Here is a 22,494-nt window from a genome sequence, read left to right as displayed (position 1 = left end):
CCCCCTGTCCCCCGTCTCTATATTCAAATCTAAAAAACCTCAAAAAGAATCACCATTCATTTTCCCGTTTACCTCCTCCACTCTCTTCTTCTTTCATATATCTTATTTTTCTGTCTATCAAGATAGAAGAAGAAATACGTACCCGCAATGGGGATCGCAACGGAGAATCAGCCACAACAACAACACAAGGTAAATATGATCAACAAATTATGTTTAAGGAAATTTGAAATTTATTGAATAATCTAGGGTTTTGCATTGGTCGAGCTTGATTTGTTTAAGATTTTCTTCATTAATTTTGGCAGATTTGTAGATATTCCAGCTTGTTTTCGGATAATTAGGGTTTTTTTCTTTTCGTTTTTGACCAACGGGGTTAAACTTTTTAGTATTGTTTTTTCAAATTTCCAATTTAGCTTTTAGATGATATACTGTGTGAGAAATATCTTTGGCTTTTGTGATGGTTATTGAAACAGCATTATTAGAATTGTCGGAAACAATGAATTGGGTGGGCTCTGATAAAGAAATGGACTTTGGGTCTAACTTAACCTTAAGATCTAGCTCTCGAGGGGGGAGGATTGCCCAAGACCATATAAGGAGACTAAGTACCCTTTAACCCACCGATGTGAGACTCCAACAAATCTTCATTAAGCTCTGAATCATAAAACAGTTAGGGTTTTGGACTTTACCGGACTATGGCCTGGAGTTTTAGAGGGCGTTTGGGCATGGAAATTTTTCATCTTTTTCGAGAGTTGACCTCCGGAAATCAAGTTTGGCCATTATATTTTGGAAAATTTCGGAATTCAAAAAGCTGATTATAATGTTTCTGAGATCTTTGCTGATTTAATCAACAGAAATTGATTGTTATTGCATTCTTACTGCTCTTTTTTATGGACTACAGAATTTTCAACTTCTGCAGGCATCGTCGGAGGCGGCATCATCAGAGGCTGATAAAAAGAGGTGGACACTTAATGATTTTGACATTGGGAAGCCTCTTGGAAGAGGAAAATTCGGTCATGTATATCTAGCTAGGGAAAAAAGGGTCAGTCCTTTTAAAAGGTTTAAATGGTTTCTGTGTTAAAAATGGGTGATAAAGCTACTTACTTTCAATTTCCTCAGATTTAATCTTTGTGAGTGAGAATCTCTCAGTCAACATATTAGTTATCTGCTATGGCAGTGTCTGTATGCCTGGGGTTCTAGATCAGAAAATTTCTGTAGCATCTTATGGTAATGGTGGGATGTTGGGAATGATATCTTATGGACATGACATAAAAAAAAGATTTTTCAACTTCTATTAGATAGCCATTACATTCTATAATCACATTCCAATACTAAGGTTCGTTGTTTACTGACAACAGAGCAATCATATTGTTGCATTAAAAGTGCTGTTCAAGACCCAGCTAAAACAGTCCCAGGTTGAACATCAGCTTCGTCGTGAAGTTGAAATACAGAGCCACCTTCGCCATCCAAATATTCTGAGGCTTTACGGTTACTTTTATGACCAGGTAAACTATGGTTCCTCCTGTAACCTCTTCTGCATGGCTTGTTCTCAATTGTTGGTCTTAAGAATTTTCAAGAGACTATAATAGCACTTACCAATGCAGAAACGTGTGTATTTGATCCTGGAATATGCTGCCAAGGGTGAACTCTATAAGGAGCTGCAGAAATGCAAATATTTTAGTGAACGACGTGCTGCAACTGTGAGTTCTTGTTGAATTACAAAACTGCTTTTTACATTTATTATTGGACTGTTGGATTTCCTTTTCAAATTCTTTAATTTACAGAATCATGAGAAATTGGTAAATGAGCAGATCCAGTTCTTTCATTTAAAATTTTCAGTTTTGGTCCCATTTTAGATAGCCCTTAAATGATATTCATACCCTTCACATCTACTTTCAAACTGACCAACTGACAATAAGGTCTCTATTTTTTTCCTGTTTCTTGGGTCTTGGAGCAGTATGTTGCATCATTGGCCCGAGCCCTCATATACTGTCATGGAAAGCACGTAATACACAGAGACATTAAGCCGGAGAATCTTTTGGTTGGTGCACAGGTATATATTTAGCATAGCAAAACAGTTCATACACTGCATTGCAGTAAAATGGACAGAGCCGGAATTAATTGTTTTTGATATTTCTGCTGTTAGGGTGAACTCAAAATTGCAGACTTTGGATGGTCAGTGCATACCTTTAATCGAAGGCGGACTATGTGCGGCACTCTAGACTATTTGCCACCTGAGATGGGTATGCATGTTATATGATATGAATGTTACATGGAAAAAATTACATTAGCATAGCATGATGGTTTCATATAAATTTGGAGGTTTTATTCCAAAGTTACTATATTACCCCATGACGTGTGGTGGCGGTTTTTCTCTTTAAAATTCTTTTGTTGTACGTTGTTTTTTACCTTCACATGGGCGTGTATGTATGGGAATTTAGCTTTTAATAATTCTTTAACTGCTTCGACAATTTTTCTGACACGTTAATTGTTGAACTTGCAGTGGAAAGTGTGGAGCATGATGCTAGTGTGGACATTTGGAGCCTTGGTGTCCTGTGCTTTGAGTTTCTGTACGGGATGCCTCCATTTGAAGCAAAGGAACACTCTGACACATATAGGAGGTGAGATTTTCTTCCAAATGCAGACGAAGAGAGTTTCATGAGAAAGAGGACTTTTGGAAGAAATAGTACATTTTTTAATACAATTCCCCATTTAGAAGAAGTGTATTTCTTTCGTGCATTGCTATTTTCAGATCTCTCTTTTTGAACTTCAGATACTCGTGAATGAGTATGAAATGACAGAATGAAATTACACATTGAATGAACACAAGTAGTATAATTTTCAAACTTACTGGTCAATAGCTAAATCTTGCATGGGGATTGTGCAACAGTTGTTTTATGAATATTACTAGCTTAATATTCACACTCGTAGATATATTGATATGGTTTTCCTGTGCAGGATTGTGCAAGTGGATCTCAAATTTCCTGCCAAACCAGTTGTTTCATCAGCTGCCAAGGACCTCATTAGTCAGGTTCTCTTATCCATTGAGATGCTTTCCTTTAAAAATGCAACAGCTCGTTAATCTTGGGCCTAACTTGTTCTTTTTATTTCATGTTTGTGCACAGATGCTTGTAAAGGATTCGTCCCAGCGTCTGCCCTTGAAAAAAGTACTCGAGCATCCTTGGATTGTGCAGAATGCTGATCCTTCGGGCGTTTATAAAGGCTGATGAGTAGTAACATCATCAATGAATCACAATCTTTGTGGCAGTCTATTGTTTTTCATTTTTCAGCTGGGATTCCAAAACTTTGTGATGTAAAATAGTTAAACACCTTGCATTGCCTGAAAACGAAAGGAGGTTTCTTTATAAAGGAAAGGATATGTAGTCATTTTTCTTTTTAATGTTGTACTTAGTAACTGCACTACTATTGGATATTTCTTTCAATCTTGAAGTGTAAACACTATTGGATATTTTTTTCAATCTTGAAGTGTACAACATTCTTCTTAGCTAAGTAAATTACCAATCCTACCAGAAGAACTTTGGTGAAAATTTAAAAGTGATACGGAATGAAGATGGAGTTCCTTAATAAATGAACATGGGTTCCATATTAGGCATTCTTGTAAATTGAAATTGGTGACGCTGAGGTTTTCACGATTATTTGGGTGGTAAATTGCCCCTTTGCAATTTCATAATTAGTTTATCATCACGTGAGAATATATATTAACAGGGGTTCCATGTTAGGCATTCTTGTAATATTTCCATTATTAGGCATTCTTGTAAATTGAAATTGGTTACGCTGAGGTTTTCACGATTATATGAGTGGTAAATTGCCCCTTTGCAATTTCATAATTAGTTTATCATCACGTGAGGATTTATATTAACAGGGGTTCCATGTTAGGCATTCTTGTAATATTTCCATTATTAGGCATTCTTGTAAATTGAAATTGATTACGCTGAGGTTTTCACGATTATGTGAGTGGTAAATTGCCCCTTTGCAATTTCATAATTAGTTTATCATCTGCATAAAATTAATTAGTTTATCTTCCTCCTTTTTTTAAAAAAAAAAAAAAAAAAGAATTCACAAATATCATCATGTGAGGATTTATATTATATAGTCTTCTGACAATTTTTAGATTCCAAAACTTTTAAATACAGAATTGACAGATGAGCACAGCTTATCCTTCTTTCTTTCTTTTTTAAAAAGAATTCCCAAGTATCACCATGTCACGATTTGAATAATCTTTTGACATTTTTAGATTCCAAAAATTTAAAATACAAAAGTGACAAATGAGCACAACTCATCGGACGAAGTTCGGATGTTGCAATGCAACGGTCGTAATGACTTGTCCCATCCAGTACAATTTGAATAGGCAATGTGAATAAATTTACGTCAAGGCAAATGGAGCATACTCCACAAGATAGAAATAAATATGGTTCATAATCATGAATTGAATACAACGAAGCTTTGGCGCAACTTCACTAGATACAACAAAACCTTCAATATACATCTGTTACTGCCCACAGCTGAGGCACGGTAACAGATCCAACACCTTCAAATAAGTTCCTACATGACCCGATTTATCTGACATTATGGTAGGAATTGCAGATTCAAAAGTAGCAGAGAGAGACTACTTGTGAAAACAATTATTAACTCTAGTATTAAGGTGCTTTTATTTCATGCCGTGCTAGTGTTTTGTTGACCTGTAATCTCACTTTCATTGTTATCTCCACCTAACAACTGAGTTTGTGAGTGCTGCCGCTTTTGCAATTGAACAATGTCGCTTGTGCTCAAGAAACTAGGCTGACTAGTTGAAGAAAGAAGTCGTGCCCACATCCTGTCTGTTATGACCACCTTATTTTGCTTCTCAGTAATGCGCTGCATAACAAAGGTACTTATTTCAGTAGTGAAAATGGTGTGCACACAGGAAGTCAAATGGAAGGTAAGTCAAATCAAAATAAAACAAGTGCCCACAACAAAGGATTTTCCGACAAGGTAAAACCCACGACATAATTGATTGAATGGCTTTTGGTTCCCCTTTTCGCCTCCAAGTCACAATGGTGAAATGATCCAAATAGAGCATAGGGTATTGCGAAAACAGCTCAGCCATGCAACAAAGCTGTTGCTGTTTCCAATTATTCCATGAAATTAGAAAACCAAAATGCTTTATGTCATAGTAGAGACATCAGCACTATTAATAAAGGATAAAATTAGCTCCTATTTTTTAAATTTCAAATTTAGTAGTTCCTTCTCTTCAGGACTTTGTTGTATATAGATAAGTATTATCCTTTTCATAGTTTATCTCTTTGTTATGTTATATTTATATATACTCAATCAACAATTGAGAAATTGAGAACCCATCGTTCCTTTTATTACATTAACAATTTTATACTTCATGTGGTATCCAGAGCCTATTAACTCTCACGAGTATAATTCTTTTGATAAGCCCTCCCACTCTTCCCATCAAAATAGCCACAAACGTAACTGTAGCCAAGCCAGATGCCAACACCACAATTGTCCAGTTCAATTATCACCCAGTTACCAATCAAACTAATTGGCAGCCACAATTTTTCCCTTTGGAAAGCACAAGTGTCCATGCTTATGCGTGGTCACAACATTTATGGCCATCTCGACGGTTCTCGCCCTGCCCGTGGCTCAAAATAATCAGGAAGTCGAAAATCCTGAATTTGTTTCATGGTATCGCCAAGATCAGCTTATTCAAAACGCCATCTTGGCCTCAGTTGATCCTACACTTGCTGCTGCAGTTGCCGCTGCATCCACCGCTAAGGCTATTTTGGATGCTTTGCACACTACATATGCCAACAAATCGCAAACAAGAATCTTTAGTTTGCGTGATCGTTTGGCTCGTCTCTCGAAAGAAGCCCTTCCCGTCGCTGATTATCTCCACTAAGTTCGATCTCTCTGTGAAGAACTTGCCACTGCTGGAGCTCCTTTGTTTAATGAGGAACTGATTGTCAAAATCCCCACTGGACTTGGCCCAGAATTTCGTGAAATATCTGCTGCGATCCGTGCAAGAGACTCTACTATCTCTTATCCAGAACTTTATGAAAAGTTGCTTGATCATGAACTTTTCATAAAGCATGAAGAAGCAAAGAAGCCACTATCAACACCAATTACTGTTGCGATTGCACAGAAAACAAAACACGCATCCTCGTCAAGGAAACAACTCCAACAGGAGTCCCAGTGCAAATTTTCCCAACACCAACCAGCCATGGCGTAGTGGAAAAAATAACCAACAACAACAATATGACAACACTCTGAAGTGCAATAACCAACAACAACGATATGACAACATTCTGAAGTGCCAATTGTGTGACCGCCATGGTCATTCTGCCAAAGTCTGCAGATCCCAATCACACAATTACCTACAAGCCCGAGCAAACTATGCTGCTCGACTTTCAACCCAAGAGGCTCCTTGGATTGTTGATACTAGTGCCACTCATCATATGGCCTCAGATGCTCAAAACTTCACTGATGTGCAAAATTACCACTGTCCAGAGGAGATAACAATGGGAGATGGTAGCAGCATACAATATCTCATACCGGTAACACCAACATAAGTGCATCAAATAAGCAATTTAAGCTTCTCAATACCTTATGCTCTCATGCTATAAAAAATAACCTTATTTCTGTTTTTAAATTTTGCTGCGATAACCACACCTCCATTGAATATTTTTCTTTTTCTTATCTTGTAAAGGATCTGAGTACGGGGGCGCCTCTATTTCGCAGGCAGAATAGAGATGGGTTGTATGAGTGGCCGTCGGTAGAGGTGTTCATGGGTCGGTTTGGGTCGATTATAGATCAAAACCATAACCAAACCAACTTAGTTGGTTTTTAAATTTCAAAAATCAAACCAAACCAACACAAGAAAATAACCGCCAATTTGGTTCTTGTCGGTTTAATTCGGTTTGGTTCGATTTTTTTGGTTTATAACTTTAACTAATGCTAAAGTTAAAATTTTAAAAACAAATCCAATCAAACATAGTGTTGTGCCCTAATCTTGATACTAAGATGTCAATTTAGTGTTATATTTAGGCAAAGCCACGAACAACACCATATGAACGCTTCTACAAAAGTTATTTAGAAACTACATATAAGAGAAAGATATAATAAACCTCCCAAAAGATGAACACATAAATTTTTTTGCTTAATAGTAACCAAAAAGAAAGTTCAAAATTAGTGATTATTTATAGTCTAATTAAATTCACCTATAAAATTCCCTAGACAACAAGACAATTTTCACAATTAGTATCATTTGTTATTCATAGTGTGAAAATCATTTATAATCTCATAACGTACTGTCAACTAGATGGAGACATATGACTAAAAGTGCTAAGTTTAAAGTTAAATTGGTGATTAAAATTTAAAATGTAACAAATATTTATTTTTTATACATGAATAATATATAATTATTTATATATATATATATATATATATATCGGTTTGGTTTGGATAATTTATCAGTTATTTTAGAGTAAAACCAAACTCAAACCACATAAGTACCATTTTTTAAAATTTAAAACCAAACCAAACCAAATGTCGATTTTTTTTAATCGATTTAGTTTGGTTCGCGGTTCGGTTTAGTTTTTACCAAACCATGAACATCCCTAGCCGTCAGGTAGTGGGCATCATTCACCACAATATAATATTGTCATTCCTTTACAACTGTGGCATCGGCATTTAGGTCATCCTAGTCATTGTATTTTAAATAGGATTTTGCATCAGTTTTCTCTTCCAGTTTCACATTCTAGAACAAATTCAGTTTGTAATTCGTGTTATTCTAATAAAATGCACAGGTTACCTTTTTCTGAAAATTCATTGTAAAGTCAACGACCATTGCAAATTATTTATAGCGATTTGTGGGGGCCCTCTCCTGTTTTGTCAATCGATAACAAGCGATATTATGTCTTATTTGTTGACCAGTACTCGAAATGCATGTGGTTGTTCACCATAAAATCAAAAACGAAAGTTCTTGATGTCTTTCAAGCTTTACATCCCTTACTTGAGCAACGGTTTCAAACCAAAATTTTGTCTCTCTATACCGATGGTGGTGGTGAGTTTCAAGGTTTATCTTCATATCTCAAAAGTCATGGTATTGAACACTTAGTGACACCTCCCTACACACCCCAAAGAGTCGCACTAGTTGAACGCCGTCAAAGGCATGTTATTGAGACGGCCAAAACCTTACTGCACCAAGCCTCCTTGCCCCCAATTTTTTGGAGTTTCGCCTGTCACCAAGCAATCTATCTTATAAACCGTCTAACAACTCCAAATTTACAAAATAAATGTCCCTATGAAATTCTATTTCAAGAGTCTCCAAAGTATGAATCCCTTAGAGTTTTTGGTTGTTTATGCTACCCATGGCTCAAACCATATGGCAAAAATAAATTAGAGCCAAGATCTATTCCCTGTGTGTATTTAGGATTTTCTAATAAACATTATTGCCACCAATGTTTTGACCCCGTCAAGAATAAATTATACTTATCAAGGGATGTTCTATTTTTGGAAGATACCTATCCTTTTCAGAATATGTTTTCCAATTTAAAACTCAAAAAGAGCGATAATATTGCTTGGGAAATTTGTTTTGATATTCAACCTTTCAATCATAAACCGTCAAGTTTAGATTCTTGTCATCCACTCTTAGATGCTCTGCTTGTGCAGTTTCCACTACCCAGCTCAACGTCTGCCACATCCGAAGGTGTCTCCGCTGCATCAAGTAATTCTCAAAATTTATATTCTCCTTTGTTGCCACCTGCAATTCCATCCCCACCCGATAATACTCAACCACCACCATGATCCAAACCATTAATCACCCATCAACGCAAAAATTGTCCACAACCAAACACCTCATTGATGCCACTTCCTTCCACTGTACAGTCCCCCAGCCAACCTTCTCAATCACCAAATGACAACCCTTCCTAGAGCACACTTGCTTTGATTCCGTCTACTCCTTCACTTGTGGTGACCACTTCAACTCATCCCATGGTCACACGCTCCAAAATAAATAACCTCAAACCTAAGCAGTTTAGTGTTAGTGTCTAACCTTCCTTGCCATTTATTCTTCGTACATATAAACAAACATGTCCTCACCCTCACTGGAGAGAATCCATGAAAGATGAATTTGATGCCCTTGTTAGGAATCATACATGGGATTTGGTTCCAACTACTCCTTCGATGAATGTGGTTGACTGTAAGTGGTTGTTTCGTATAAAACATAAATCTGATGGTTATATTGACAGGTACAAAGCTCAGCTTGTTGCAAAGGGATTTACCCAACGTCCGGGATTAGACGACGATTCGATCTTTAGCCCGGTAGTCAAACCAGTAACTGTTCGGTAGGTTCTTACTATTGTGACGCAGTATAACTGGCCTATCTATCAGATTGATGTAAATAATGCCTTCCTACAAGGACGTATTGAGGAAGAAGTTTATATGAGGCAGCCACTAGGCTTTGAAGATCGAAGCCTCTCCACCCATGTCTGCAAGCTGAACAAAGCGATCTATGGCTTGAAACATGCTCCCCGAGCATGGTACACTGAGCTAAAAAATTATTGGTTAATTGTTGGGTTTGCCAAGTCTCAATCTGATTCTTCTTTATTTATTTTGCATAAAATTTGGGTTCACTGCCTATGTTCTTATCTATGTGGATGATATTCAGGGGTTCGTCATATAATAGATGGTTTTTTCAATCGTTTTTATTTAAAAGACCTTGGACAGCTCCATTGCTTTTTAGGCGTTGAGGTTATCTCTTCTACTGATGGTCTTTTTTTGTCTCAGCACAAGTATATTATGGATCTTTTAGATGATGTTGGCATGATAGGCTATAAAGGAGCGCCTACACCTATGACTTCAACTATCACCTTAACAGCTTCGGTGAATGATCCTCCAACTGATGGTACTCTTTATCGACGAGTAATTGGAAAGTTGCACTACTTATCCTTTACACGTCTCGATATTGCCTTCACAGTTAGCAAGCTTTCTCAATTTATGCATAATTCAAATCACTGTCCCTGGAAAGCAGTCAAGCGATTACTTCATTATCTTTATCACACCTGCCAATATGGTATACGAATCGCAAAAGCTTTAGATTCTCGTCTGGTTGTTTATTCTGATTCGAATTGGGCTGATGATCCGAAAGATCGCACCTCTACATCTGGATATGTTATTTTCATGGGCAGTACACCAATTTCCTGGTCCTCAAAGAAACAACGCTCAATTTCTCGATCATCTACAGAAGCTGAGTATAGAGGTGTGGCTGCTGCTGTTGCAGAAACCAACTGGTTCACAAATCTTCTTCGCGAACTTTGTTTTTCACTTAAGGGGGTTCCACAAGTTTTCTGTGACAACATAAGCACCACTTACATTTGTTCCAATCCAGTTTTCCATAGTAGGATGAAAGCATGTAGCCGTTGATTTCCACTTTGTTCGTGAACATGTCCAGAACAAAGATATTGAAGTACACTACCTTCACTCAGCTGATCAAGTGGCTGACATACTCACAAAACCACTTCCCAAAGCCTTTTTTGTAAAGCAATTTTCCAAGTTGGGTGTTGTTGACACCATCAACTTGCGGGGGCATAATAAAGGATAAAATCAGCTCCTATTTTTTAAATTTCAAATTTAATAGTTCCTTCTCTTTAGACTTTGTTGTATATAGATAAGTATTATCCTTTTCTTAGTTTATCTCTTTATTGTATTGTATTTATATATTCTCAATCTACAATCAATGAGAATTCATCGTTCCTTTTATTCCATTAACAGTTTTATACTTCATAACTATAACCCTGAGTACAGACCAATGGATTGCTGATAACAATGTTACATAAAAGTAGCATCATATCTGCCCGAAGGTGCAACTGCTTCTAACAAACAGTAAGCTAAATTACTGGAGACTGTTAACATATTTATTGAAAGGCATAGAACAATCTCCTCAGACGTTGTGAAACTTCAAGAAAAAACTGAATTGATTTTTAGAATCTAAATGCACGAGGTTAGTGTTGGAAGAGTGGCCATTAAAATGACATTAATCTTTTAAGGACATGAGTTTGCATTCTCAACCTAGACCCCAAAACCAGGTAGTGAACTAGAAGCTACTCGATCTAAAGCAGCTAAGAACTAAGATTTATGCCTAGTGGTATGATATCTAGCAGCCAAGTCACCCTGGGATCCCAATTGGCACAGGGATGTAAGTTAATGATACCATGGGGTTAATAAAAACAGTAGAGATGCAACTAGAAAGATCAACAACCAAATGTAGATACTTACATTGAATGGAATATATGTTTGGCGACCATTGACAACCCCTGAGGTGAAGCCTGTGTACCCTGCCATAGCTCCATGAACACAACTTTGAGCAAGAATCGTGCAATATACATTGTCAGATGCATTACTTGGAACAGCACGAATCATGTAAGTTGGGTCTGCATAATAATGTGAATCGTTAATTAGCTCCACAAATTCTCCAAATTAATAAGCTATTCAGATGGTTGAAATTTTCCCACCTATGTATTTTAGAGTAATGGGCATCTTAAGTTTTTTTGCAAAATGATCCTGCAAGAAGTTCAAGAAAGGTGAGTACAATGATAACACATAACAAATCCTATATGAATAAACTCAATAATGGTTGCCCCACCGGTTGCAAGGAATTATGAAGCGAAAAGTAGGCCAAGAACCATTTCCATGTTTTTGAATCATAGCAATCTTTACAAAGAATAAACGGCAATCTATGACAACTTCTATGTTTAGTGGTTAAATGATAATTTAGAAGGATTCCAGCCTCTATACAAAATGTTAAACAACATACCATTCCTCAAAGTGATGGATAAACAACTGTAGACATCTAAAATTTGTGGACTCTTAAAAAAGAATCCAAATTTTGTTAGAGTTCTAGAAGGCTACTTTACCCTAAATCTCGCCTATTTAAAGGGTAACATGTTCCCTGAAACAGGCATCTTGAATATCCCATAAGCTGATGGGTATTCGTAAATAGATAGGGATCTCCAATATCCCACAAAATCATGGGATATTCATAAAGAGATCATCATATGTTCGAGAATAAGTCACTAACGGCCCTTGAATTACGGAGAAAATCAAGAAAGAAGAATCAAGGGAGGAACAGATTTGTAACCACCTCGTTTATTAATAAAAAATTCTTGTTTCTTCATATTTTGTTTGTGGTTAAAATTTATTTTCCATGAATTTAAATTATGTTGCAAACAACAACAATGAATCTAAAAATGCGTAGAACCACTTTCCATGGTTTTGGATCGTAGCCCTTTACAAAGGATAAACAGCAATCTAAGATAACATCTGCTCATTGCTTCAGGGTGTTGTCATTAAGTAGTTCAAAAAATGCCATGGTGTTTTCTCTGTTAGATAGTGTGGTGTTTAAAGGCAAATTTAGGAGGAGTCCCTGTACAAAAAGTAACAACATACCGTTCCTCAAAGGCGATGGACAAACTACAGCATATTCAAAATAAAAATAACAATAAATAAATATGCAATTATAATGTCTCACCAATTATTTCTCAAGTTATCCAGATGGTGTTTCCTTTATAAGATGCACATGGCTACTTGATGTTACATGAATTTATTTGATGACAATAGTTAAAGTTACAAGTTCTTATTAGAGGCCAATGTATTTGGAAGACAACTTCCATCTTATTTTCTGGAAACCAGTTATAGTTGTAGTATGAACTTTAGTACACCTTCAGAGCAAATGTATTTTTGTAAGACAGCTAGCTCTCCCACGAACCATAAATGTGCATATTCAAGTAGAGACAAGCACACTTAATCACTTACATAGAAGGAGAGAAAGCAAACATTGATCAGTTCTGCATTTATTATGTATAAACTGTAAGATTGGGGACAACCATACCCTGATTTTATGGGATACCCACAAACCAACATCTTGGAGAAGCTTGTTTCCTGAAGCATCTTGCTCACTTCTAGCATGGGAATTCTCTGCTGCAAGAAGTTCCTGCCCAGCTCCTTCAGCTATCACAATAACCATGTGTCCTTCCTCTCTGAGCCTTTTCTTAACGAATTCGAAGAGACCACCACTTCCTTCAAGAAAGAAGGGTGACTCTGGAATCAAACAGCAGTCAACATCTCTGCTTGCTAAAGTGGCATACATTGCAATGAATCCTGCACCCAATTCCATCAATTTTGATTGAAAATCAAGATCTATTGTTTGTGGGAAAGTACAATTTTGGACAGTTAAGCATAGAGAATATGACTTGAAAAATAAAGTGATTTGCTGTCTCAAAGATATATTTACAATGATGTATGCTTTCCAAAAAAATGATTGACATATTAGAGTGGGTAAAAAGTCCTACATTGGTTGGGAAATGAACTGGTAGTTTGCTTATATGGACTTAAGTAATCCTCACCTCATGAGCTAGCTTTTGAGGTTGCGTTAGGCTCAAGATCCATTCTTGACATGTTATCAGAGCCAGGTCCATTCCCGTTTTGGGCTCCCGGTCCACACGCTAAGCGTCAGTTGGGCCCTGGGCGTGAGGGGGAGTTAGAGTGGGTAAAAAGTCCCACATTGGTTGGGGAATCCTCACCTCATGAGCTAGCTTTTGAGGTTGAGTTAGACCAAGATCTATTCTTGACATGATATATAGAAACTCACTTTAGTTACGTTTTGTCGATAACAGCTATAGCCTATCTAATGACGGGTTTTACAGCTGACTGTAAAGAGAAGAGCTTATTATTTAACAGCAAACAACCAACAATGAAGTGCCAGATAATATTTGTAGTGGAGATGGACATAAGGAAGCCTTTATGAGAACTTGATATAAAAAAAATTCTATACTAGGCTATTTTCTATGCATAAAACTTAGTAAAAACATGTTACCACTATAGCGGCCCATCAGTTTCACCAAACCGATGCCGTTCTCAGCACTTTGAGCTTCAACATGCGCTGCATTGATGGCACGTTGAGCCTCCTCTACGGCAGTATCAAAGCCAAATGACTTGTCGATGACCTGATAATAGAACAAACTGTCTTTACATAACAACAGTTCAAACTGAGGACCACTATTAACTACTAGTTGCTTAACGCAAATGAGAGGGGAAACTATCAAAATGTGATTTCCAGACAGTACTCTAAAAATAAAAGGGTAGCCGGGTGCACTAAAGCTCCCGCTATGCGCAGGTTCTGAGGAAGGGCCCGACCACAAGGGTCTATTGTACACAGCCTTACCTTGAATTTCTATCAGAGGCTGCTCCCAAGGCTTGAACCGTGACCTCCTGGTTACTCCAAGCTCCCCTTCAGACAGTGCTCTATACTTTTAATATTGAGTAGTAATGTTTATGCTTTGCAAGAAACTGAGTCTGCTAAACAGTTTATTGACCAGAACAAAATATAATCAATTTTAACATGAAGAATGATAAATACCGGAATATCATTGTCAATTGTCTTGGGTATCCCAGCAACAACAACTTTGAGACCACGCCGTCTAATTTCCTGCAAAAGGGAGTAGGATTATTCTAAGAATGCTTGCAAATATGAACAAAAATTCTCTTTTACGAAACGAAGAATCAATGACACCAAGGACCATCAGGACTTGAAATCAGATACCAAGTAACGCATATAACAGTAGTTGGTTCCATTTATCATTGCAGTGAAAGTAAAGGATTTCCGGGAAAAAATCGTCGCATATGCTTCCGATTCCTTATAAAAGATATTCAGTCCGTTAGAATAGAAGTTAAAGAGGGTATTTATGCTCGCCGTGTTCTTTATATGGACATCCGAGGCCAGGGGTCCACATGCATCTAGCGTGTTCAAAAGTCTAAATGTGAGAGACTAGCAAGTCCTTGGAAACTACTAGAAGATACTGACAACAGCTAGCCAGAACTCGTTTTGACAAACTAGTTAGTTATGTTCAAACATATTGAATCTCTGTGCAGATGATGATGCTGAATGCAGATGATGTTGGAACAAGATATTTGATTTGACATTTGTAGAGTGATAGAGAATCCGCTCAGCAGACTAATTATATAAAGAATAGACTGTTGAACTTTCACCGCAATATGTAAGCCATATTGCTCTAGTTGAAAACTCTCATGTTTTTGGGTGGGTATCTACCTGGCCTCCTAATTTGCTGAATCTAACATACCTCATAAATGAAAGCTGCTCCCTTTTGAGTACCATCACCACCAATTATATAGACCTGAACCAATACGAAAATCATTACAAAACTGGAAGCTTTTGAGCAGAAAATAATTTTTTTTTGGTGATGAAATCAAAGATGCCCCACAAGAAGTTGATTAGCAATTGCAAAAATGAGTAAAATTGTTTATAAATATCATTTTTGTGTTATTTAGGACAAAAATAACATCAAACTTTTCCTTTCTTTTCTTAAACTATACTTATCCTCTCAAAATCTTTCTCTCTCCTAGTTGGAATCATTAAATTTTTTTATTTTAGATAAATGTATAACTTATCAAACTTATTTAATTAAAATTTTGGCCAAATTTTTTTTTAAAAATTACACATGATATATTAATCATTGAAGATTAATCTAATTATATCAAAAGCTTAGTTTATTTTATTTGATATGTAATCTTCAAAGTTTCTTTTATTTACTTATTTATTTCACCACTTAATAATAGTTTTAAAATATAAGTACTTATACAAATTGGCACAGTAACCTTTTTGTCTTTATTTTATATACTAAAAATTCTTAAATGTAAAAGAAATAAAATGATGAATTTCATATTTTAGACATTAAGTTTGTTATTTATATAAGAATAAAAGAATAAAATCTCTTTTTTTTTTAAGGAAAGAAAAATTATGTAGTCTTGAAACAAATTAAACTTTTAAAGAAATATTAACAAAATGATATCTTCTTCAGTACTATTACAAATGAATTTTTAAAATATTACTTCATCAATTATTCTTTGCTTTTGATGGATTTAGAATGAAGTGCGGATATAAATTAGTGTTTAATTGTATAATAAAATAAAATATAAATATAATGATCACAAAAAAAGTGAAGAAATTAAATTAAAAATAATATTTTTTTTAATAAATTTATGTCTTATCTTACGAATTTAGTGATTTATTTATGGGCAATTCCTTGTAAAAAATCTGCAAAGAAATCATCTTTTCACTATATATTTTCCAAAAATTATCTTGCATAAAAATTGCAAGTAATCTATGTCCAAATTAAAATTTTCAGATAATAATACATATTAAATTTTTTTATTGAATTTTGTTTGACAACAAAAAAATCGTAGGTTTGCCATCAATACTTTTAAATAACAAATTATATTATTTTATTCTCTATTACTCTATATTTGAAGGAAATATAATATCTTTGGATTATATTAATCCAAAAATTCTTTTGTATAATTCCAAAAGTAGATTTTATTCTTTTATTCTTGTATAAATAAAAAATTTAATGTCTAAAATATGAAATCCGTCGTTTTATTTCTTTTAGATTTTAAGAATCTTTACTATATAAAATAAATAATAAAAAAATAAATGAGTACCAAATTTTATAAGTACTTGAGTTTTAAATATTATTAAGTGGTGGAATAAATAAGTTAATAAAAGAAACTTTGAAAAATACATATAAAATAAAATAATTCAAGCTTTTGGTGTAATTAATTAATTTTCAATGATTAGTATATCATGTGTATTTAAAAAAAAGAATTAGGATAAAATTTTATTTAAATAAGTTTGATAAGTTAAATAGATCTATTTATCAAAGAAAAGAAAAAAAATTTAATGACATAGAATTTCAAGTAGAAGAGAAGAGGTTTTTGAGGTGTTAAGTATATTTTAAGGAAAATAGAAAGAGTTGAGTGATATTCTTATTTAGGGAATTTACTCTTGCAAAAATAGAACAATATGTTTCTAGAAGTCATTTATCTTGTTGTACCATTAAAATTAATAAATAAGAATCTTTGTTCTTTGCTTTCTAACAGAAAACATGCTACTCAGAACTACTTTTTCTATTAGGAAGATACTTGTCACCATAATACCACTTTCTTCAATTATACATGGCTCTTTCTTATGACCAAGACACTAATTTCTTCGTAAACAAGCTGCTTTATAGCAATCAGGAAATTCACCCCAAAGAGAGAAAAGGGACCAAAAGAAGAAAAGGTCCTCTAAGATTCCGCAATAGATGTATTTAGACAATCTTCATAGTTGGGGTACCTGATTTATTCCATGGTCCTGTATGCTATCAACTATCTTTGTGGTATCGTGGCCACCTCGTGACGTCCCAAGTATTGTCCCACCACGTTTATGAATATCATTTACAAGCTTTGGAGTTAAATTGATAGTGTTTTTTGCGTAGAAACCTCTGTAGCCTCCCTATGAAGGAGAAAATGTACTGTTAGCAGCACAGACAAATGCTTATCAAGCATAAAAAATTTGAACATCAGCCAACTCACTTCTATTCCAAGGACTTTATCTACACCATATATGTAGTCAAGGTTATGTACAATTTCTCTGATCACCGTGTTCAGCCCAGGGCACAAACCACCACATGTTACAATACAAGCACGAACATCATCTGAACTGAAATAAACCTGAGAAATATTGAAGCTTTCCTCTGAGTGAATGATTTCATATAAATAGCTCTACTGGTAAATGGCAACAGATTGCAAATTGTCATCCTTGAAGAAAGTAGGCATACCTTCTGACGTGGACCAGCACGCCGAAAATGCACTCCTCGCTGACTGTCCTTATGAACAACAATCTACAAAGTGATCAAGCAAATTCATAACAATTATCAAAATGAAAGAGGATGGATTGATGAACAAAGGAGTTCTATCTGGCAATAGTTTTTTCATTATAGTTAAAAGAAAATAGAAACTGACAAAGAATTTGAAAGTAAAATTAAAGGCTGATTTAATAATTTTGTCCCTGAAAGCCAACTCAGAAAAAAATTCTACCCATTTTTTTTGCCCTATCACTGTAATGGCATAGATTGGCAACTACTGCAAGACTGAAGAAATGGTTCAGGATGAAAAGTTCAGTTTAGAGACTCTCTAGACTGTAGACACTCTGAAGAGTCAGCCGTGTCTTCCATTTCAATATTAGCTTCTCTACCAAAGTTAGTTCCTACACTGTTTCACCTTCACATTAGCTTTTTCATCCTTTAAGGGACCCACTATAGTATACACTCAGATACAGTACGTTTTCTGATACATCATCTATTGCAGTGGACTGAAAAAGTGGCCATAGAATTTCTTGTGAAGTGGTAATTCAATATGATTTGGGATCTATTGTCTCTCCTAAACCCACATCAGACAACAATGGTCCTCTACTCTTTCTTTCCAGGTATATTTGCAGTTCAGATATATGACTAGCATCCCACTTTGCAGAATCACTAACTCAACTATCACAGTTCAATGTTGCCATCTGTTATCTATCATCCATCTTACTACTATTTTATTAACCATTGAAAGAAAAAAGAAGTACACCATTTTTTACGAAAGAAATTTATACTTAGGGGCAGAACATGTTAGAAAGTTTATTGCACCTTCTGAGGAACTGTATCATCCATGTGAACAAAGTACTGCCTGAAATCATAAAGATAGCTTATAACTTATAGCATAAAAACTCCGACATTGGCTTGATAGCATTAAGAAAAAAGAAAAAAAAAAGGTCGATATTATACTCACTTCACAACTGAGTATGCTGGATTAGACTGCAACGGGTTATCATAAGTCTGTCATCAAGCAATGAAATGACAAATAAAGTCGACTTAGTAGATATATCAACATATAGACCAACAAACGCACATGGTTGAGGGAATAACAAAGATACATATATGAAATAGATGAAATCAAGTGTTTCATGTCTAACCGATACACTTTTTATTTTCTGATTGAAAAAGTGAAGACAACTCTGGCAAAAAGTAGAAGTGAATTTCTCCAACCAAAAAGTATGAAAGAACCAAATGAGAGTGGTAGTAAGGATATGGATTCTGTATTAGAATCAAGTCATCAACTTCAGAGAGAGGAGAAAACAAATAAAGATTAATGATAACATTTAAAAGAAGTTGTTGCTGCCTAGAAAAGGGTACAGCCAGTGTGAAAACAGTGCTCATTTAAAATGTTCTTCTGTAAGAGAAACCTGCCCCTCAACCATGAAGAGAATGAGTACGTATAAGAAGCTCTTCAGGAGGAAAATAAGAAATGCATTGCTTGTCTGATCTGAAAGACATAAAAGTTCAATTCTTTATACAAAACTCAAGTTTGTTCAGCTAAATGAGAATGTAAGAAAATCACAATTTTGGCCATCTGAAATCTCAATTTCCTCCTCTACGTACAACATTAACAATTCATCGTAAAATCTCAAATAGAATGAACTAAAAGTACCTTCCAAGTGTTCATGAAGTTAGTGTATCACAAACCATGAGAACTCAAGGTAATAAAATACTTCTGCATGAGCTAGAGTTAACATCCTTCAGCCATGAGTCATTAAGTTTTGTTCAAGAACTCATCAGTATATAGCAACAGCTGATTCCTGTTCCCCAACGTCTCTCTCCCTCTCCCATCTCAATCATAATAAATAAATATGGAATTCCTTTAGAGATATTGTTCCATATGTCCACCCTTTTATATTCGATTAAGAACAAATATGCCACACGAAGAGCGTAAATCATCTATACAACGTTAGATCTTCCAATAAATTAGATATTACTGAATTGATTCCTCGTTTGCACTTATCTTCAACCCTAATTGGATCTTAAAACCTTTAGGACATGAATGAAAGCCAAAATATTCTTTTTTGTTGTTGTTTTTTACTCCAAGAACTCACTAGAATACAACAAAGGTTTATGCATGTTCACTCAACATCTCTTATTTTCTTATTCAAACTTAGGATTTCCAGTAACGCCTTGCTTTAGGACTTATCCCCAAACCATATGGAAACTGATATCTTGATTTTCACCTTCATTTTATTTAAGCTTACCCCTTCTGATTCGGGAGATAAGTTTTCTCTGCATATTTACATATAGGCTCAGCGTAGTTTCCCTGTCAAAAAAAAATTAAAAAAGCAGAAGCCAGAATGACCAAGCTCAGGAAACTCTCAAGATTGCATATCTACCTCATGAAACTTATTTTGGTTGCGAGCTCCCGAGAGAAAAAGACATTAAAGTATACATGGATGTCAAAATCAGTTGTGTTCTTTATGTACTTGATTCCATCAACCACCATAGATTCTGTCGTCATGACATTTATCCCAGAGGTAGGAAAATGAAGTGTACAAGAAAAGGGCAGCCCGGTCTATGAATGATAGTGTTCTCGTAGGACCAAGGTGGTGTAATGTAGGCAAAGGTGCTGCAGTCTTTTTCATCTCAGTATGGTTTTATTAGGAGGCTTGCAATAATAAGTGAATCAAGTATAGCAAAAACACTAACCAGACAAGGAAATGAAATAATCCTAGAAATCAACATTAATTTCCAGGACAACTCACAGCAGAAAGACATGCAAAAGAGCCGTTTGACGTAAGAAAAATGAGTGACATAATCACAGAATTCAAGACTCAAAGATGCAAGGAAATTAAATGGACGTAGCATACGATTAGTTTAGAGTGTACAAAAAAGAGGAGAAATGGAAGTACAGGAAGATCAGGGATGTAATCAGTCAAGTGAGGAACATCTTCAAGTACGTAGCCATAATCTCCAGTCACCACCTTCATTTGGTATTTACTCTCTGTACCCATCTTGATTCCAACAAAACAATAACACTACTACTTCAATGCCAACTCAACTCAAAAGGGTATCTAAAAAAGTTCAAAGATTTGTCTTCTTTGATCAACCCACAAGAAAGAAATGTATTTTTTTCTTTTTTTTGGTTGTTGAAAGAATGAAATGAGAGAGAAAAATGGGTAGTTAGTACGTAATAGGTGTGCGAGAAAGAAGTGTAAGCAGAGACTGTGAATTAAGGATTCATTAAAAAGTCGGTTATAAAAAAGTAAGAACGAGTCAGAGTCAGAATTAATATTGAAATGAGAGGGAGAAACCACAACGCTAAGCCGATGGTATTGGAAAATAAATGTACGGTGCCTTCAAACTTCTAGAATTATGCTACCATAGTCACAATATTTTGTAATTTTTTATTCCCTCCGTTTAAAAAAGAATGATCTATTTTGACTTGACACAAAATTTAAGGAAATAAAGAAGATTTTTGCATCTTGTGGCTTTAAATTTTTATTTTTTTTTGGAAACTTTCCAGGAAAACCCACAGCCGCTACACCCTCTGCCACAGCCTCTGCCCTTCGGGTGAGCACTGTGTGCGCACTGGGTAAACCCCCGATGCAATAGCCTGCAAACCACATAGGGATGTAAACCGCACTAGGCAAGCCCTGTGCGACAAGCTCAAACCCAGAAGGCATTGAGGAGGGAATCGATCCCTAGTGAAATGAAAATATTATAAAAAAGGAAAAAAAATCATTCTTTTTTAAATGGATTAAAAAGAAAAGTAGATCATTTCTTTTTAAAACGGAGGGAGTATTTCAAAATACCTTTTTGTTTCTATTACTAGATGCAGAGGGCATATATGTTATTTTGTCATCGTAATTTATGTCATACTAGTGGTGATAGGCAGTACTCATGCTAACCTTCAATTTTTAAAATTATTATAAAAGCGATAAAATAAATTATTATTATTAAATAATTTTTAATTATTTTAATTTATAATATTTTTTTATTCTATTTTAAGTGACACCGATATAATTTCGACAGTTAAGCAAATATCATGACTGAAGTAGCGAAGCAGACATGTCTTAAATGACTTATAATAATTAATTAGAAGTGATATAATAAAATTACTATAAAAAAATACGTGTAAAAATAATATAAGTGAGTCTCATATAAGATGTCAAATTAATTTAAAACAGAAAGAGTTAATTAATCATTTTATGTCAATTTTATATTTTTTATCAAATTTATTAATTTTTTTATACTTAAATGATTTATAATTAGAAGTGGTGTAGTAAAATATGATTGAAGCAACTGAAGTAGACATGTTATAAATGTCTATTATACTTATTTATTTTATTAATTATTATTAATTTTTTAATACGTAAATGACATATAATAATTAAGGGTGATATAGTAAAATTACGGAGCAAACAGTGATCGACAAGCATGTTGATCACCGAAATAAAAAAGTTGTTAAAAAAATTAAAATTTAATTTTCTTGTTTATGTACTTTATGTTTCATTTAATTGTACCTAATAAAAATTATTTTTTTAATCACTCAGATCTACACCGTAATTATGTATTTAATTTTTTGTTTGAATCTAATTATTTAGATCTCAATAGGTGTACTACTTTCATACCTTTTTTTGACACAGATATTACTATTGCAAAGTACTTTATTCGATCATTTTTTTTATTTTTTTTAAATATTTTTTATCCTTTTTATTAAATATTATTTATAATCTAATACTTAAATGACTTATAAGGACTATTTAGAATTGATATAATAAAATTACTATAAAAG

At 34.8% G+C, this 22,494-nt stretch overlaps 2 protein-coding genes across 4 annotated transcripts; one reads left to right on the top strand and one right to left on the bottom strand.

Moving 5' to 3' along the window:
* LOC107838897 (serine/threonine-protein kinase Aurora-2) lies at window positions 1-3,473 on the top strand. 2 transcript variants are annotated; one of them, XM_016682146.2, is made up of 9 exons: window positions 1-189; window positions 914-1,036; window positions 1,353-1,499; window positions 1,599-1,694; window positions 1,952-2,047; window positions 2,141-2,237; window positions 2,498-2,615; window positions 2,953-3,025; window positions 3,120-3,473. In XM_016682146.2, exons 1-9 carry the CDS (start codon window positions 148-150, stop codon window positions 3,219-3,221), a joined length of 894 nt encoding a protein of 297 aa, XP_016537632.1. In that variant the 5' UTR covers window positions 1-147; the 3' UTR covers window positions 3,222-3,473. The 2 variants fall into 2 exon arrangements, with proteins under 2 accessions (XP_016537632.1, XP_016537631.1); XM_016682145.2 differs by having other exon boundaries at window positions 4-189; window positions 896-1,036.
* A 939-nt stretch (window positions 3,474-4,412) lies between these two features.
* On the bottom strand, window positions 4,413-20,930 carry LOC107838898 (ATP-dependent 6-phosphofructokinase 6). Of its 2 annotated transcripts, none has more exons than XM_016682149.2 (13): window positions 19,363-20,930; window positions 18,664-18,710; window positions 18,522-18,561; window positions 17,673-17,735; window positions 17,428-17,565; window positions 17,189-17,347; window positions 15,138-15,191; window positions 14,417-14,485; window positions 13,874-14,003; window positions 12,890-13,158; window positions 11,514-11,562; window positions 11,278-11,432; window positions 4,413-4,869 (listed from the first exon to the last, which is right to left on the bottom strand). In XM_016682149.2, the coding sequence occupies exons 1-13, from the start codon at window positions 19,375-19,377 to the stop codon at window positions 4,669-4,671; spliced, it is 1,389 nt and encodes a 462-aa protein (XP_016537635.1). In that variant the 5' UTR covers window positions 19,378-20,930; the 3' UTR covers window positions 4,413-4,668. The 2 variants fall into 2 exon arrangements, with proteins under 2 accessions (XP_016537635.1, XP_016537634.1); XM_016682148.2 differs by having other exon boundaries at window positions 20,609-20,930.
* Window positions 20,931-22,494: the final 1,564 nt, after the last annotated feature.

Source organism: Capsicum annuum, chromosome 8 (genome assembly GCF_002878395.1).
Source record: "Capsicum annuum cultivar UCD-10X-F1 chromosome 8, UCD10Xv1.1, whole genome shotgun sequence".
NCBI lineage: Eukaryota > Viridiplantae > Streptophyta > Magnoliopsida > Solanales > Solanaceae > Capsicum > Capsicum annuum.
Note: the sequence above shows the minus strand (reverse complement) of the source record. Positions and strands in the feature narration are given on the sequence as shown.